This window comes from Colias eurytheme, chromosome 11 (genome assembly GCF_061535395.1).
Source record: "Colias eurytheme isolate Ceu_HAF_F1 chromosome 11, ilColEury1 Martin Lab GWU primary, whole genome shotgun sequence".
Classification (NCBI taxonomy): domain Eukaryota; kingdom Metazoa; phylum Arthropoda; class Insecta; order Lepidoptera; family Pieridae; genus Colias; species Colias eurytheme.
The window spans coordinates 389,778-407,060 of record NC_142990.1 but is presented as its reverse complement, the minus strand read 5'-3'; the positions used below and the strand labels follow the sequence as shown (position 1 = coordinate 407,060).

The following is a 17,283-nucleotide window of genomic DNA, read 5'->3' as shown; positions in this document are numbered from 1 at the left end:
TAATTTCGTTTTATGTAAGAAAAAATAATTCATCGAACCTAAAAAAGAAGACCTTAATAATCCAAATGCACAACATCATCTTGTACAGATAAGTAATATTGATTGCTCACTCCGGGTACTGAACTAATAAAATCCACAGTTTGAGAACGTAATTCACATTCAGAGTTTATGGTGGCAATTTTCACGAGGAATATTTCCGTAGGTCCGTTGCGATTTAATATTCTACGACGTTTTAAAATATTTATAAAGTTTCACGGTACGCCGCGAGTATATCAGATGGGTTCATTATTATGCGGATATGTGTTTAAGGCTTTAGTATCATTTGAATACGTCGGCGGTGCGCTCAACATTTCTTGGGCTATATTTTAAAGGGTTTTGTGGAATATTTTCTTTCGTGGCTCAGGTAAAATTCATGTGCTGTACGGCTACTTTGTCTTGCAGGTTTTTGTCATTATATTTTAGGTATAGAGTCGTAATACTCTTGTTAAAGAAATGGAAAGAAGTAAGAAACAAAGTAGAGTTATTATATCACTTATTAGGTCCTTACTATAGTTACAAAAAAACGGTTGAAAAGTATATATTAACAAGGGCATAAATAACAAGAAGACCACTCGAAACCACAAACAAAGAAAGGCTTAGTAGTAAAGTTAATTTGTAATTTTTAATTTGTTCCTCAACTTTATCTTCCGCGAAACGGCATTGTTTACGCCGAGTTTATTAATTCTGTTTACGCAACTCTAAAGAAAATTCTCGAAGAAAGAATTGATTTTACCGGCTGTAATCTCGGAGCTTGCACCTTAGAGAAATATTATCTTTCAATTATTATCACCGTCTTATTTAGTCAGCTGTTCTTGTAATAGGAACATAAGATCTTTGTAAGAAAATTCCTCGAACAATATCGGTCTTGATTATATTGTGATAACGTATTTTAAAGCAAGCAACTGTTACTCTTTATTCTCCCCTTTATGTATTTTGCATTGATTTAAATACAAGGTTATTCTACTGCTGTCTTAATAAAGCATATACATAAAAAAATAACTGTTACAGTATACACGATTAACGTATGAACATATTACAAGAGTCAATCAAAGTTAATAAAAATTTGGAAAATCCAAAAGTGCACGCCTCATATTTTTTTTTAATAATTATTTTTGTTTATTTAATAACAATTAAACCACATCGAATCAGACCCTGAAAAATGAAAGGGTTCTATTCCTGAGCATACTCAAGCGTAAGAGAAAAAAAAAAATACTCGATTAGTAAAGTATTTCAGTCGCTATCGTGTTAACAAGAAAATCCTCCGCACATACAGACACACGGACGTCCAAGACAGAACTTTTTTCAACTGTTTTTTAACTAGTTTAAATAACAAAAATGACATCAAAAATATCATGAATGTTAAAAATAGTGTTTTTTCTTAATATGTGTGTGTATTTATTATCTTACAAGTGCAATGTATGATACATAAAGACATTTTAAGTTTGAAAAATCAGATGTTTTGCGCGAAGTGACAGTAGCACCCACCTCAACGCTTCGCTTATGAGGCGTGCAATAACTTAATACTTATAATATTATAAACTTTTGCGTTAATAATTTAATATCCCTCATTATATAATTAACAACAGTTATGCAATGTATGATGGGATCTGTAATTAATAATATGTATAACGAATATTCCTTACTTATTGACGATATTGCATGGGCCAACTAGATAAACATTGTATTAGCTTATCGTGTCCCAATCACGATGTTAATGTTGATGATGCTCGACAATGAACTCCCCAATACGCTTCCATGAATTACAAACTAGCCTCTGTACACTTGATATACTAGCTAGCTATAAAACAAAAAAAAAACTACACTCACATTCAACGTCAACAATGATTCTCTTGGAGACAGACGGGGGCACGGCGTTATAAGTATTAAGATTTGATAGATCAAACATGACATTGACATCTATGGTTATAAATTACACAAAAATAACTACACGCTTGTTTATTATTTTTACAAAATCAACAACACTAAAGACACCTCTTATATATAAAAATGAATCGCAAAATGTGTTGGTAAGCGCATAACTCGAGAACGGCTGAACCGATTTCGATAATTCTTTTTTTATTATATTCCTTGAAGTACGATGATGGTTCTTATGTAGAGAAAACGTAAATATGTACCACGGGCGAAGCCGGGGCGGACCGCTAGTCTACGTATATATCTCAGGTTCAAGGTTTGATTAAAAAAAAGGTATCGGAAATAATTTCTCAGTGATTCCTCACAATTGAACATTGACGTTTTGTGATAATTTCTTAATTCTTAACAATACCGTATATAAATATCACCAAGGCGTTGATGGATTTACACCTGATAAACAATAACCGTTATCCATGAACGGTACTTTGAAGATTTCACACATGCCGCCCATGTAGGTGATTATTTCACTCGTTTAACACATAGACTTAGGTACATCACATTATTTAGATGCAAGATGAAAATGTATTAACGTTCGACATCCTACTTCCGTATGATTATTGACATGGTTAACTATATTTTATTCATTGCAATAACTTATGAGTAAAAACCATATTTTTTTAAATTGGAAGCTTTTGTTTTTGCAGTCCTCTTAAGTCCTAAAAGCACATGGTATTGGAATATTTCTTTTGATAAGACAAAAAACATTTCATTATTTGAAGAATACAATGTTACATAATAAACTGATCTGGTTCCAGAAAATAAGGTCAACATTATATTATTAGATCGGAATTTCTACAACAAATATAAATATTACGTTTAAAATATCTTGCCAATCCACAAAAATAAGAAACTAGTTCGTAGAATTTCTTATAAGTAGGCATATAGGCCATTTCAATGAAATTCTTCAAATGGAAAACCATTCAACCGACAATCGATAAAACTTGGTATTATATTCGCTGATAAACAGTAAAATCACCCATATTTAACCGATTCTATTATATAGAGTCACGGAATCCTTTGTTCCATAAAGAATAAGAATTGCTTATCTTCTTGTGTTTACACGCAATATTATGTTATATACCTATGTATGTACGTACATATATTCTGAGTTTTGTGTAGGTACCTGAGTTATTTATTTTAAATAACATACCTCGGTATATCCCCTAAAAGGTTTATGCATAATATCACTTATTTCAACAAAATTAAGGAAAATTGGAGAACACAAATAAGATTCACTTGCAGATTAAGTACATATTATAAATATTATGTACCTACTAATTTAGAAAATGAAATATGATTTGAGAGTATTTTTTTAAACAGGTTCTTCATTTGATTAAACTTGGCTACTTATATTGTGAATTAAAAAATTGAGACACACCTAAATCCTTAAAGATTTACACAAAAAAGGGAGTACTATAATAAACCGCCATAAGTTCAACGTTCTAGCAGCATTGTCGTCTAATCTCCAAGGTTATAAATCGGTCCCACGTACGATAAGCGTTTATAAAACAATTATGCGGTCAGTAATGCGTCTTTCCAAACTATACAAGGCCAGTACGCAACGGTGTGAAACTAATCACGTATAGTTTGGAAATAACTTTTTTACAAAGTTCTTCCAATCTATACAACAGCAGTACGCAAATACTCGCGTATACTTTGTAGTGAAGTAAGTAAGAATAGCGCTCCAAAATATACAGCGCCAGTACGCATGCGGACTAATCGTGTTTGCTTCGGAGTAAGCGCGGCGTCTTTCCATTGCTCGCGTTTATATTATTGTATTGCTGTTTTGAAATCTATTATTAAAATGCATGTGTATTGTGTATGTAATGTTACGTACTGATCGTATATTTTTTGTATCGAGGATGCTTGTGTCTTCGTTCCCGACTATACTGCACGACTTAAACTTACAAGTGCTAAAATGTAAGAATCTAATAAGTCCAGAAGAAGGCGGTTGCGAGGCGACGGAGCCCCGCTTCGCGGGGCTCCTATTTTTGTGTAGTTAAAAATAATTTGGAAAATCCAAAAGTGCACGCCTCATAATTTTTTTTTAATAAATATTTATTAATTATTATTTTTGTTTATTTAATAACAATTAAACCACATCGAATCAGACCCTGAAAAATGAAAGGGTTCTATTCCTGAGCATACTCAAGCGTAAGAGAAAAAAAAAGACTCGATTAGTAAAGTATTTCGGTCGCTATCGTGTTAACAAGAAAAAGGATCCGCACATACAGACACACGGACGTCCAAGACAGAACTTTTTAAAACTGTTTTTTAACTAGTTTAAATAACAAAAATGACATCAAAAATATCATGAACGTTAAAAATAGTGTTTTTTCTTAATATGTGTGTGTATGTATTATCTTACAAGTGCAATGTATGATACATAAAGACATTTTAAGTTCTAAAAATCAGATGTTTTGCGCGAAGTGACAGTAGTACCCACCTCAACGCTTCGCTTATGAGGCGTGCAAAAAACACGAACCTAACCTAACCCAACCTAACCCTTATATCTGTTACCTATTTATTTTTCTAAGCTCACCTTATAATATTTTTATTCCTGGATATTTAACTGAATCAATCAAGAATAATAAAAGTAGATAGATATAGCTGTACAAGTCTTTGATTGCCTACATATTTATTATTTCGCTCAAGCGTAAGTGGTGTAGTAGGTATATTTAGTTATATTTTGCGTACTGATCGTGTATACTTTGGAACGAAGAAGCAAGCATCCGCGTTACAAAGTATACACGATCAGTACGCATAATTCGTGTATATTTTGTAATAACAAACTTAAAAACAGCATTACAAAGTATACACGAGCAGTTTCCTATGGTTGCGTTCTGGCTATGTATAGTTTGGAAATACGCGTCAGTAATCGGTCACTAGAACACATTTCTCAACATTATAAAGAGCTAGATTTAAAAGTATTCTTATTTCATTGGTTTATTTATTGGTAAATGGCTCTTATTTTACGTAGGTAACAGTTTATAAACGCTCTAAAGCTTTTTTCGTGTCTTCTCTCTTCATCAAAGAAATTCTATGAATTTTTTGAGAAACTGCCATAACATTGAATATTGAACATACCTAGAATTATATTTGTAAATATACTCTTAGAAATGGTCCTCTCGTTATTCTTTTGAAGAATTAATCTATTGAGTCGGAGAAATAGCACTGGAATCGGAGCTTATCTTTGGCTACAACCAGTGCTGACGTCATGCGACATTGTCTTAATATTAAATTGGCGGGACATCAATTAATTAGAAGACACACAATGTCAAGCAACCTACATTCCCATGTGTTGACTGTGTAAAAATAGTCTAGTATTCCGGTCAACTAGTGAATAAGAAGTAGGCAGTTAGGCTTAGGCACTTACAAGTATTTACTCGGCAATCTACACATGTCGTTCTATCTACAAGGATTCATGTAAAAGTCTCTTTTGTTACTTTTTTACATAAAATAAACTAACTAGTATGCTCAGGAATAGAACCCTTTCATTTTTCAGGGTCTGATTCGATGTGGTTTAATTGTTATTAAATAAACAAAAATAATTATTAAAAAAAAATATGAGGCGTGCACTTTTGGATTTTCCAAATTTTTATTAACTTTGATTGACTCTTGTAATATGTTCATACGTTAATCGTGTATACTGTAACAGTTATTTTTTTATGTATATGCTTTATTAAGACAGCAGTAGAATAACCTTGTATTTAAATCAATGCAAAATACATAAAGGGGAGAATAAAGAGTAACAGTTGCTTGCTTTAAAATACGTTATCACAATATAATCAAGACCGATATTGTTCGAGGAATTTTCTTACAAAGATCTTATGTTCCTATTACAAGAACAGCTGACTAAATAAGACGGTGATAATAATTGAAAGATAATATTTCTCTAAGGTGCAAGCTCCGAGATTACAGCCGGTAAAATCAATTCTTTCTTCGAGAATTTTCTTTAGAGTTGCGTAAACAGAATTAATAAACTCGGCGTAAACAATGCCGTTTCGCGGAAGATAAAGTTGAGGAACAAATTAAAAATTACAAATTAACTTTACTACTAAGCCTTTCTTTGTTTGTGGTTTCGAGTGGTCTTCTTGTTATTTATGCCCTTGTTAATATATACTTTTCAACCGTTTTTTTGTAACTATAGTAAGGACCTAATAAGTGATATAATAACTCTACTTTGTTTCTTACTTCTTTCCATTTCTTTAACAAGAGTATTACGACTCTATACCTAAAATATAATGACAAAAACCTGCAAGACAAAGTAGCCGTACAGCACATGAATTTTACCTGAGCCACGAAAGAAAATATTCCACAAAACCCTTTAAAATATAGCCCAAGAAATGTTGAGCGCACCGCCGACGTATTCAAATGATACTAAAGCCTTAAACACATATCCGCATAATAATGAACCCATCTGATATACTCGCGGCGTACCGTGAAACTTTATAAATATTTTAAAACGTCGTAGAATATTAAATCGCAACGGACCTACGGAAATATTCCTCGTGAAAATTGCCACCATAAACTCTGAATGTGAATTACGTTCTCAAACTGTGGATTTTATTAGTTCAGTACCCGGAGTGAGCAATCAATATTACTTATCTGTACAAGATGATGTTGTGCATTTGGATTATTAAGGTCTTCTTTTTTAGGTTCGATGAATTATTTTTTCTTACATAAAACGAAATTAGTATTATCACCAATTGTGAATTATTTGGTTGCTATTCACCATTATGTTACTGTGGAATGATTTAGGTTATGAAAAGGAGTAGGTAATTCATTTAGATTTACTCCAATTTCATAGTCAACGTTAAGGACACTAGCATAGCTTTTCATTATAGTGTCTCTTCTTCAACTATGTTTATATTTACAAACTAACAAAGCAACTAACAAACGAAATAACTCACATTTTCCGTTGCTAGTTTGTTCCCAGTTCAGACATCTTATTTCCGAAGCCGTTCAGCACCTCAGTGAATCCTTTATCGGGCTGTGAAAAATCGTCATCGAGCGTCTATGTTCGTTCCCAGTTCCCACCAACTTACTACGATTCATCACTATCAGGAATTTATAAATTGCTTTCTAGTGGTCCGCCCCGGCTTCGCCCGTGGTACATATTTATGTTTTCTCTGCATAAGAACCATCCTGGTACTTCAAGAAATATAATAAAAAAAGAATTATCGAAATCGGTCCACCCGTTCTCGAGTTATGCGCTTACCAACACATTTTGCGATTCATTTTTATATATAAGATAAACTTTTGCGTTAATAATTTAATATCCCTCATTATATAATTAACAACAGTTATGCAATGTATGATGGGATCTGTAATTAATAATATGTATAACGAATATTCCTTACTTATTGACGATATTGCATGGGCCAACTAGATAAACATTGTATTAGCTTATCGTGTCCCAATCACGATGTTAATGTTGATGATGCTCGACAATGAACTCCCCAATACGCTTCCATGAATTACAAACTAGCCTCTGTACACTTGATATACTAGCTAGCTATAAAACAAAAAAAAAACTACACTCACATTCAACGTCAACAATGATTCTCTTGGAGACAGACGGGGGCACGGCGTTGGTTGCGATGCAGAGGTAAGCCCCCATCTCCGTGCGGCTGATCCTCTGGAGTGACAGCGTGTCGCCCTCGTATACCGTCACTGTGAACAGATAGTTAGGATTTTAGAGCAACAGGATATCAAATAGGGACTGGAACATGCTTCCTGAATCTGTGTTCCCCGATGAGTACAATTTGGAGGTCTTCAAGAGGAGAGTGAACAGGTACATTCTAGGGAAGCGGGCTCGATCTTAGGCCACATCTCAGCTTACTATCAGGCGAAATTGTGGCCAAGCGCTCCCCTATTGTACAATAAATAAATATTAAGAGCAGGAACAGGAACAACTTGTAGGCTATTTTCTGTTTTATGTCAATAGGCAACTGAATGCCTGGTAGGTAGTTCAAGTGATAGTAAGCGTTCACCAACGAACAGAATTGGGCATTTGCAAATACGTTCCTTTCATATAATATTATACTTTATTTTGTCATGTGTAACAGATATACATATTTTTCAAAAATTCTTAATTTCTAACAAAAAAAAAATAGATTTTTGTTAGTAATATCGATACAAGTTACAATATAACTACATAAAGTAAGCCTGTAAGAAAAATAAACAGGTAGAAAAATTGGTAATTCAGAAAAATGTAAATTTAATGGGGTTTTATGGCAGGGGGAGCAACACCCATATACATCACAGTTATTTTGATATATACCTACCTATGGGAGAAGATGGGAGGTATGACTGCCATAAGAATTCAATTCGAACAAATTGTTATTCCTTATGATTATTTTATTTCGGTACTGTATCGATTTTAGGACCGTTTTGAGTAACAAAAAGAAATCTGATAATTAATTAATGTATTTAAATAGAACACACTTTTCATAGAAAAATCACAGTAATCAGAAACAAATAATCGCGCTTTACAGTATATTAAATTTAGGCCGCTATTTGTCACCTTTGATGTACACGAAATTATGTTCAAAATAATTATTTTAATTTGACTAAAGTATTTATCTTTATATTCCAAAAGTTCTATACAGTTTTTAAATTCCCAATTGTAATAAATAGTGTTTAACAGAATAATTATAGAACCATATTGTTTGTAATTAACGCTAATTACGTCACGCGTTTATTTAGTGGGAATTACTCGTTTCGCGGTATGAAAATATGATAGTGTTTACTTACAATTTGTAGTACAGATAATATATTTTGTAGTTATTCTACTGGTGAATGTTGGCAAATTAAGAATATACTGTGGTGATAATATAGTTATCGCTTGCAGTATTTTTAAATGTTTAAAAAAATCTCTTCCTGTTTGGGTTGAGGTGGATCAAAACTAAATGAATATTGCCTCTGTCAGTCTGAAACACTTTGGTAACCGGGAAGAGGACTAGTAAAAGAATAAGTTTTGTAAATATATACATATTAATAATTAATAATAAGTTTATTCGTTACAAACCAACTATGTATTTATATAATTGGGTAACTGTAATGGTAGGAATGGTTGTATATAAATAAATAAATAAATAAATAAATAATTTTCCTCTATAAAATATTGTCATATGAATGTAGATGACGTTTTGAACAGAATAAAGCGCGTCACACACGGTGAAGATACTATAATATTTTATCTTAAGATACTGTAATATTGCACGCCTCATAAGCGAAGCGTTGAGGTGGGTACTACTGTCGCTTCGCGCAAAACATCTGATTTTTCAAACTTAAAATGTCTTTATGTATCATACATTGCACTTGTAAGATAATACATACACACACATATTAAGAAAAAACACTATTTTTAACGTTCATGATATTTTTGATGTCATTTTTGTTATTTAAACTAGTTAAAAAACAGTTTAAAAAAGTTCTGTCTTGGACGTCCGTGTGTCTGTATGTGCGGATCCTTTTTCTTGTTAACACGATAGCGACCAAAATACTTTACTAATCGAGTCTTTTTTTTTCTCTTACGCTTGAGTATGCTCAGGAATAGAACCCTTTCATTTTTCAGGGTCTGATTCGATGTGGTTTAATTGTTATTAAATAAACAAAAATAATAATTAATAAATAATTATTAATTATTAAAAAAATTATGAGGCGTGCACTTTTGGATTTTCCAAATTATTTTATATTACAGTTTCTTAAGGTATCCGGTATCAGCGTTCTGACCATCATTTTTCTTTTTGTCATTGCGTACTAAGACCCCTGTAGAACCGCCATCCTGTTACAAATTACCCGAAATTTTGTGGGTCAATGGGAAATGTTACATTATTAATTGTTGACAGTTAAACTGTGGTTAAATCCTGGTTTATATAAGAAATTTAAATGCTTGGTGTGCAATGTGCGTGTGTGATGGTTATAATTAAGTAGGTAATGATTTATTTAAATATTTCAAGTGCAAATTAATCAGAACGGTTGCAGCGGAATATATTTTAAGTTGTTAATTTTCATGGAATGGAAGCTTTCTAATGAAATTAATAGTTGAAATTTATAGTGGTTGGATTATTTTGTATAACCCTATCAGAGTTTTCATAAGGGACAGCATGTAACAATTGAATTAGGGCATCTAGAGCTTGTTAGCGATATGGGTTCAATTTGTGGGTCCTATTGTAGTGTTTATAAAGCTGCTATGTGCTGATTATTATATATTGTACTGTATATCTTTCAAGCGTCTGTTGGCGGGTGAAACCGAAATCTAATTACAATTATAAATTAATTTTCCGAACACGATACCATTTTACAAAGATTACTATTTATTCGATACAAAAAAGATTCTGTCTATAGAGTAGACTCCGTAGCTTTAAAACTAAAAAGAGAACGATAATTCTTAAACTCAAAATATTCGTAACAATATGATATAGTCGAGTGGAGGAATTGCTACAGTATTAATCAATGTTACCAATATTTTCTCTTTATTGTTCCTATTTTTAGATCCATTTCGTGCCTTGAATTCAAATTTACTGTCTCATTTATTAGGGGACTAATAATTTAAGGATTCCTTTATCTCCCTTCATTTTAAACCCATTCTTCTGTATGTATGTATTCTTTCTGGATATTAGAAAAAAACACGAACTTGGAAAGATAAAGATATTAAAGCCAGATTATTTATTGTACGTAAAATCGATCAGCTCATGACACATTTGGATTATTACTTCAAGAGTTTCGCCACCAAAACCAAGATCTTGAAACCAGTGTCGTTATAATGCCCTTTTCAGATAAATACAAATACCTCTCCATGTTACCGATAATAGGTATGAAAATGGCAATTAATTATTATGTTTGTTTTCCATTTTCTGCATATTCGTGTGTGTAGTGTGATGAATGAAGGGTCCATGTATTCGTTTATCTATTAACAAGGGCCATGGGATTTGATGAACTTTAGATATTTGTCACCTGCAGTATCTTACTATCTTTCTACTCACACGTTTTGTTTAAAACAAAAAATTATAGTAAATAAAATCCATGAAAATCACTTTGACTTAAACCATTAAAAAAAGCACATCAATATCCGTTGCATAGATTTTAACCATACATATAACGAGAAGTGACTTTGTCTATGCTATGTGATATAATATATCTAAAAATACTAATAAATATTCAAATTCATTAGAGACATAACTTCATAGTCGTAACATTTGGCCTTAGTCTTCAAATAGAAGCATTGTTTAGTCGATATTATTCCAGCCGGTGCTAAAACAACGTGCTGAAGTATTTTTCGACAATATTTATGTTATACATTATTCATATTCCGTCCGGTTTTGTTATGATAATGGCTAGCGACCAGAAATAAAATCAGACGAATAAATATTAAGCGTTATATAAAACTACGCCAATCGCCTATAGAAATATAATCAAGCTTGAGTTATGTTCTAAAAAAAAAAGATAGACTAATCAGGATCTTAAAATATCACGATAAACTCACGATCACGATAAATATAATCTAATAGGTTCAACATACAGAAACCGGGGCGTTATGAAAAGATTTCCGATTGTATCTATCAGCTATAAAAATATACAAGTAAATCTTTAGATATGATTATCTTCCGCAAATTCATCCGAACCATCAGCAATATTCAACCTCCAATCATGTAAAACATCACGCACATTATTAACCCACACGCCGTAAACAAAACAAAACATTCAGGTGCTTGTAAAAGCGATCCATATCACAAAGCATTAAAAAATTAATTAAAACCAGCCGTTATTAGATTTTTAAACAGAACAAAGTATGAACGCGCGGAATTGGAAATACGTAATGAAAACATTCTGGGCCGTTCCGCGTTGTGTGTGACATGGAGGATCACACACAATTTGTGGCGACATGTAAGGGTTGGGACACACTGGGCGTTTTATGATGTTTATTTATCGTGTTTACGGTTAAGCCTTGTGCGTGGTAAAAAAATCTGGAGAAACAGTTGGTAAGCTTGATGAAAACTTTATTTTAAATGTTAAATATTGTGCAAAATCTAGTGCTGCCAGCATGTTTATTCAAATTTATTGTTAGGGTAATATTTGTCATGAAGTTGAAAATTTAAATATTCTAATTAATGTTTGTTTTTCCTTTTACTTGGCTCTTATTGTAGATGGTTTTCTAGCCAATTATCGAAGGAGTTATGAGTACATATTTCGTTTGCTATTGCTATTACTAAGCTTTGTTGCATGCTATTTTAAACTCTATTCCTACTTTTCTTAATATCATAATCACTTAATTTTAAGCTCATTGTGCCCAAATCCGTAATCAGGCAAGGGGACAGATTCGGGCTTTCTATCATTTCAATTAAACCATTTTTTGTTTGTTAATTACACGTCAGCTGCATGGTTAGCCTTGTTTGAATTGTTCATTGAAGGGTTGAGGGCATGAGAGCCCTACAGATGGATGGATTAACTGGTCAAATATTAAAGAATGTTTAACCCTTTCATATATTTTTACGCCATGTTTTCATCGTTTTCACACCTTGTAAATGTGAATTTATAAATATAAAAGTAAGTATTCTCGTCGTAGCATTCCTTTTTTTTCTTTCTATTTGGTCAAATGTTTCGTGGTCTATAACTGAATACCGAACAATCGCATTTGTTAAATTATGATATTATGCTATCTATATATTTTGTTGTGTCTCTTTATTCAAAATATGAGCTGTTTAGAAATGATGGAAATACTTGGTTATAGGCATTACGCTAAGTTTAATTCCTGGGCGATTACCGTGATGTTTTATAGTCTTATTGCGAGTAAAGGAAAGTGATGGCGCTAGACGATCATTATAGCGATGTCATTTGTACACCCTAGAATTAATAGATACTTCTATAAGACATCATGGTACGACGTATTTTCTTACTATTCTAACCTTTCTTTCTCCTATCAACAGATATCGGCTGTCCATCTTCTCTCCGCCACATGATCTTCGGAGTGGGGAACCCGTCGGCTTTGCACACCAAGCTGATGTTCTGGTTCTCTCGCACCGCCACCGCTGATTGCGTGCTCTCTTCGTCTAGTATGTTCGGTGGTACTGTGGGGAGAAGCAATGTATCTTGAGCTATGTGTTATGATCGTGTGTGATGTCACACTTTCAATAATTTATTTTCCAACACGAAAAAAGCTTCCAATAAATGTTTGAAATTAATTCAGTGTGTTTTTTATTCAACCCATATTTTATCAAAAGCTACAATATCACTATCTACAAGATAAGAAATAACATTAAAAATTCAATCCGGATATACTATGTACACTTCCTTCGTAAAATACATGTGTGTTTCTGAGCTATTATATTTATTCACTCCTGTTAATTTAGCCAGGGGAGTAATATTATTAAGTATTTTAATGTCTAGGTACTGTTATTTTTATTTAAAAAACTAAGTTTCATAATATAAAACGATTTCACAGAAATAATTGGTGTAAATGATACGTTTTATCCCGTTTTATTCCAAAGCGTGCAACGTACGAAGTTATAATTTGGAAAAAGCAACGTGTGCAAAATATTTGCTCCGCGAACATGAATTTAAAATTTAAAACTTCCAACTTTTCCCCTGCGTACAGTTTTTGGTCTTTTTAACTCTTTCAAGTTGAAATTGAGGCTCAACTATGGGCTCAACGCTCGAACAATAATAATTGATCGTTTGTGTTTGTCTTTAAATTTTAAACTAGTTGGCGCGTGTGATATTTACCATGTGCAATTTTTATTTTAGTAATTTCGATTTTATTTCTTGAGGAGACCAGTTCGACATTATTTATCTAAAGAGATTTGAGTGTGAAAAAATGTTGGAAGAAACTTATTGGTCAATATTGAAGCCTCTTATTACCATTACTTATTTAACAAATCGTTTCCCAATCCAAATGCTGTCACTTTATCACCCTAGTTATTAATAACACGTATCACAATAATAAATATTTGTTTTTCCATTTTTTGTGCATAGAAAAAAAAATGTTCACAACCCTATCAAACAACCTCATCATATTAAGCAAAGCTTACAAAATTAGCGAACACACTAAATCTAGCACACCGTTTCAAATAAGGTAACATTTCCTAACGCGTAACAAAAACAAAACTCTACCTTCCTACGTTACGTTACGAAAATGTGCATTTAAAATTTCAAAGTTCCTACATTTCCCTTGAGGTGGGTTTTTCGTCTCTTTAACTCTTGGAGTCGACTCCGCCGGGACGAGCTCAAAGGTTGAACAATTGTGCAAGTTTGCTGTTAGCGAGCTGGAGCTAGTTGCTAGCTAACAAAATTATGCATGAATTTGTGTCGGGAATTTTCTAACGTGTTAACTTCTCAATTCATAAATGCATGATGCTGTTTTAATCGAAATGTGTTGCTATTGATACACTGAATATTTATAACGAGAATTTATCTAAGAACAATGTCCTACTGAAGAATTATCTATATTTATATTAAGGAATGTTTTATCTTCTAAAGATTACACTTCTACAATATTGTTTATTAATATTTTGGTATCTGAATATGTTAGTAGGTACATGTAGTATAAGGTACAATGTTAATAACCAAATAACGTCGATACAAGGACATTAATTACTATTAAAGGCAAGGATATTAATTACTATAAAACGACAGATATAACAATTTTAGTTCAAATGTTTCCACTGTTTCAGTACTTAGGTCTATGATTCATTTTACTTATATAATATATTTGAATTACATCTGTATTCAATCAATTGAATAGATTTTAGCCCCTATTGCACATAATTTATCAGTCCTATAAATATACTACGGAATAAATGGACAACCAAGACACTGCCCGTCAATTACTGCCAATATCTCCTACATTTGATAAGATTGTGAGCGGACTACGACTATGTTAGCACACAGACATAACCAAACTTCAACCAGTTAAACGTTAAAAATTCACTTCTTTCCCACAAAAAGAACCCACACTAAAGTTTACAACGGAATTTATCAGAGCAATAAAATCCAACCGGTGAAGTTAAAAACACCTCCGTCTTCAGTTCGACTGTGAGCAATGAAAAAGGCATAAAGCTGCAATGCGCGGTGGTTTCGCAAAAAACACTGTTTATTCCCACTTTAACTTCCACTAAACTCACTAAACCGACCCCGCACACTAAGTGGGATCCGGAATTGTGGTTTGCGCCTACGATTTTTGCCGTAAAAGTTACATTGGTACGTGACTTAAAATACTTGGCGGCTGAAATATTTAAGTTATTGCTTACTGGTTTGCGATGGCTGCCTTTGTCCGATTTTAAACGAAAAACAAGTGAATTTTAATTTGATCAGGTTTTTAGATTAAATACGTAAGAGCATAAAATAACAGATTAAAAGAATAGTTTTGCTAAATGATTATACGAATGAATAAAAATTTATTTGTCAATTCCTCAAAAATAAGTGATTATTTTTGGATTATAACTGAGTAATGACGTCGTGTACCTAATTGATAAATTGAACCAGTTGAAGTAATTATTTTGCAAACATTTACGCTTATCATGCTACAAGTATCCCACTTGGATAGCGACTAACTACCCGACTAAGTAAAATAAAGGGCTCCACTAATTGCTCACCGACAACCTGCAGGTATCCCACTTGGCTAATCATCGGGTTGGTGTTGACCTGGCACATGTAGTACCCGCGGTCCTCTTGCTGCACTTGGCTGACGTGCAGCAGCCAAGTCATCGCGTTGTCGTGCGACACGCTGAAGCGCGCCAGCCGCGTGATCACGTGGCGGTGGATTGTGAGGATCATCTGACGGTCTATGTGGATCCATGCTACCTAGAGAGAAAGGAAAATTAGCTGGTCTTTTTGCAATAGATACAGAATACGATGGCAAGAAGTCATTCGGAAATAATGTAAAGAGAATGTTATTTTTTTTTTTAAGATTTTCCAACAAAGGATACTGTCTATATTATTTTACATAGCTTATAATTGTATACAATGTCTACTGCACCTTTGATAACAGGAAAATACAACTACAATATGTTTGTGTAATCCATACTAATATATAAATGCGAAAGTAACTCTGTCTGTCTGTCTGTTACTCAATCACGCCTAAACTACTGAACCAATTTGCATGAAATTTGGTATGGAGATATTTTGATACCCGAGAAAGGACATAGGCTACCTTTTATTGCGAAATATGTACCACCGGCGAAGCCGGGGCGGACCACTAGTATGTTATATTTTGTTCGGAGGACTAATTTATAATACCTACTTAGTACGATCACACTCTAACCAAACAGAGTTAAAAAAGAAGAGCGAAAAGTAAACTATTTTGTTACTAATAAATCAATAAGAAAGTGGATAAAGACCAACGTAATGTAATACATCACACAACAAACTGAAGGTAGGTGATATAATATTAGACACTAAATTCTCCCTACAACGCGGCACCAACACTACCTTATTGGAAATCAAGTAAGCCGTTAGTAAATTTGCTTCTTACACGATGGGAAATTGAATCTACACCCACACGGTTACGTGTCTGTTATTTTGTCATATATTGATTTAATGCTTATTGTAATACTAGCTTTTCCCCCGCGCCGTCGCCCGTAGTCAAAGGAAAACTCGCATATTTCCCTATTGCAAAGTTTATATTAAAATTCACCCAAATCAAATAGACGGACAAGAGTAGCTTTCGTATTCATAATAGTAAGTAGAGATGTAGAAAGTTGTAGCCTACGCCTATGCCTCCAGCATTAGCCTGTTTGTCTTATTTATTCATCAAAAGTGAAAATATTATTATATAATATTATGAAAATTATAATTTATAACGTAGTGCTATTGTAACCATTAATATTTTATTCTGATAAAAATGAATGATCTCACGTATCATACTATGATAATATACTCGAACAAATAAAATGCTGAATTTATATTTTTGGTTTTATGGCATTCAAATGCTTTATAAATATAAATTTATAAAGAATAGAAAAAATTCGATCACGAGGCGGGACGGGATAATAATATTTTTTTATACATCTTTTCATGAATAGGAGGAATACATTCATTTATTCATCCAAATATTTTGACACATATTATTGATATACAAAAGTAATTAATTTTCAAATTGTCTAATATCTAGACAAAAATGAAATCAAATCAACTCGAAGGCGATAGCTCTAAAAAAATACTCAAAATCGCTTCAACCAGTCGCAAGTTCTGAGGTAGCAAACCCAAAAAAAGAGATTCGACATGATTATCATGTCGCTCCGTTTTTGATGTCTGTTAAAAATAAGTTGTAATAAACGCTTCTACAAAGTGATTCATCAGACAAAAGCA

General features: G+C 32.9%; 1 protein-coding gene across 2 annotated transcripts in view; it reads right to left on the bottom strand.

Annotated features, from left to right (window-relative positions):
- LOC149904306 (lachesin-like) overlaps positions 1 to 17,283 on the bottom strand; it is a 67,883-nt gene that overhangs the window by 12,013 nt on the left and 38,587 nt on the right. For both annotated transcript variants that reach the window (XM_090106989.1, XM_090106990.1), the window contains exons 4-6: positions 15,570 to 15,777; positions 12,885 to 13,046; positions 7,519 to 7,647 (exon numbers count right to left, since the gene is read on the bottom strand). In XM_090106989.1, the coding sequence (XP_089963115.1) occupies positions 7,519 to 7,647; positions 12,885 to 13,046; positions 15,570 to 15,777 (499 nt within the window). The remainder of the gene's footprint in view (positions 1 to 7,518; positions 7,648 to 12,884; positions 13,047 to 15,569; positions 15,778 to 17,283) is intronic.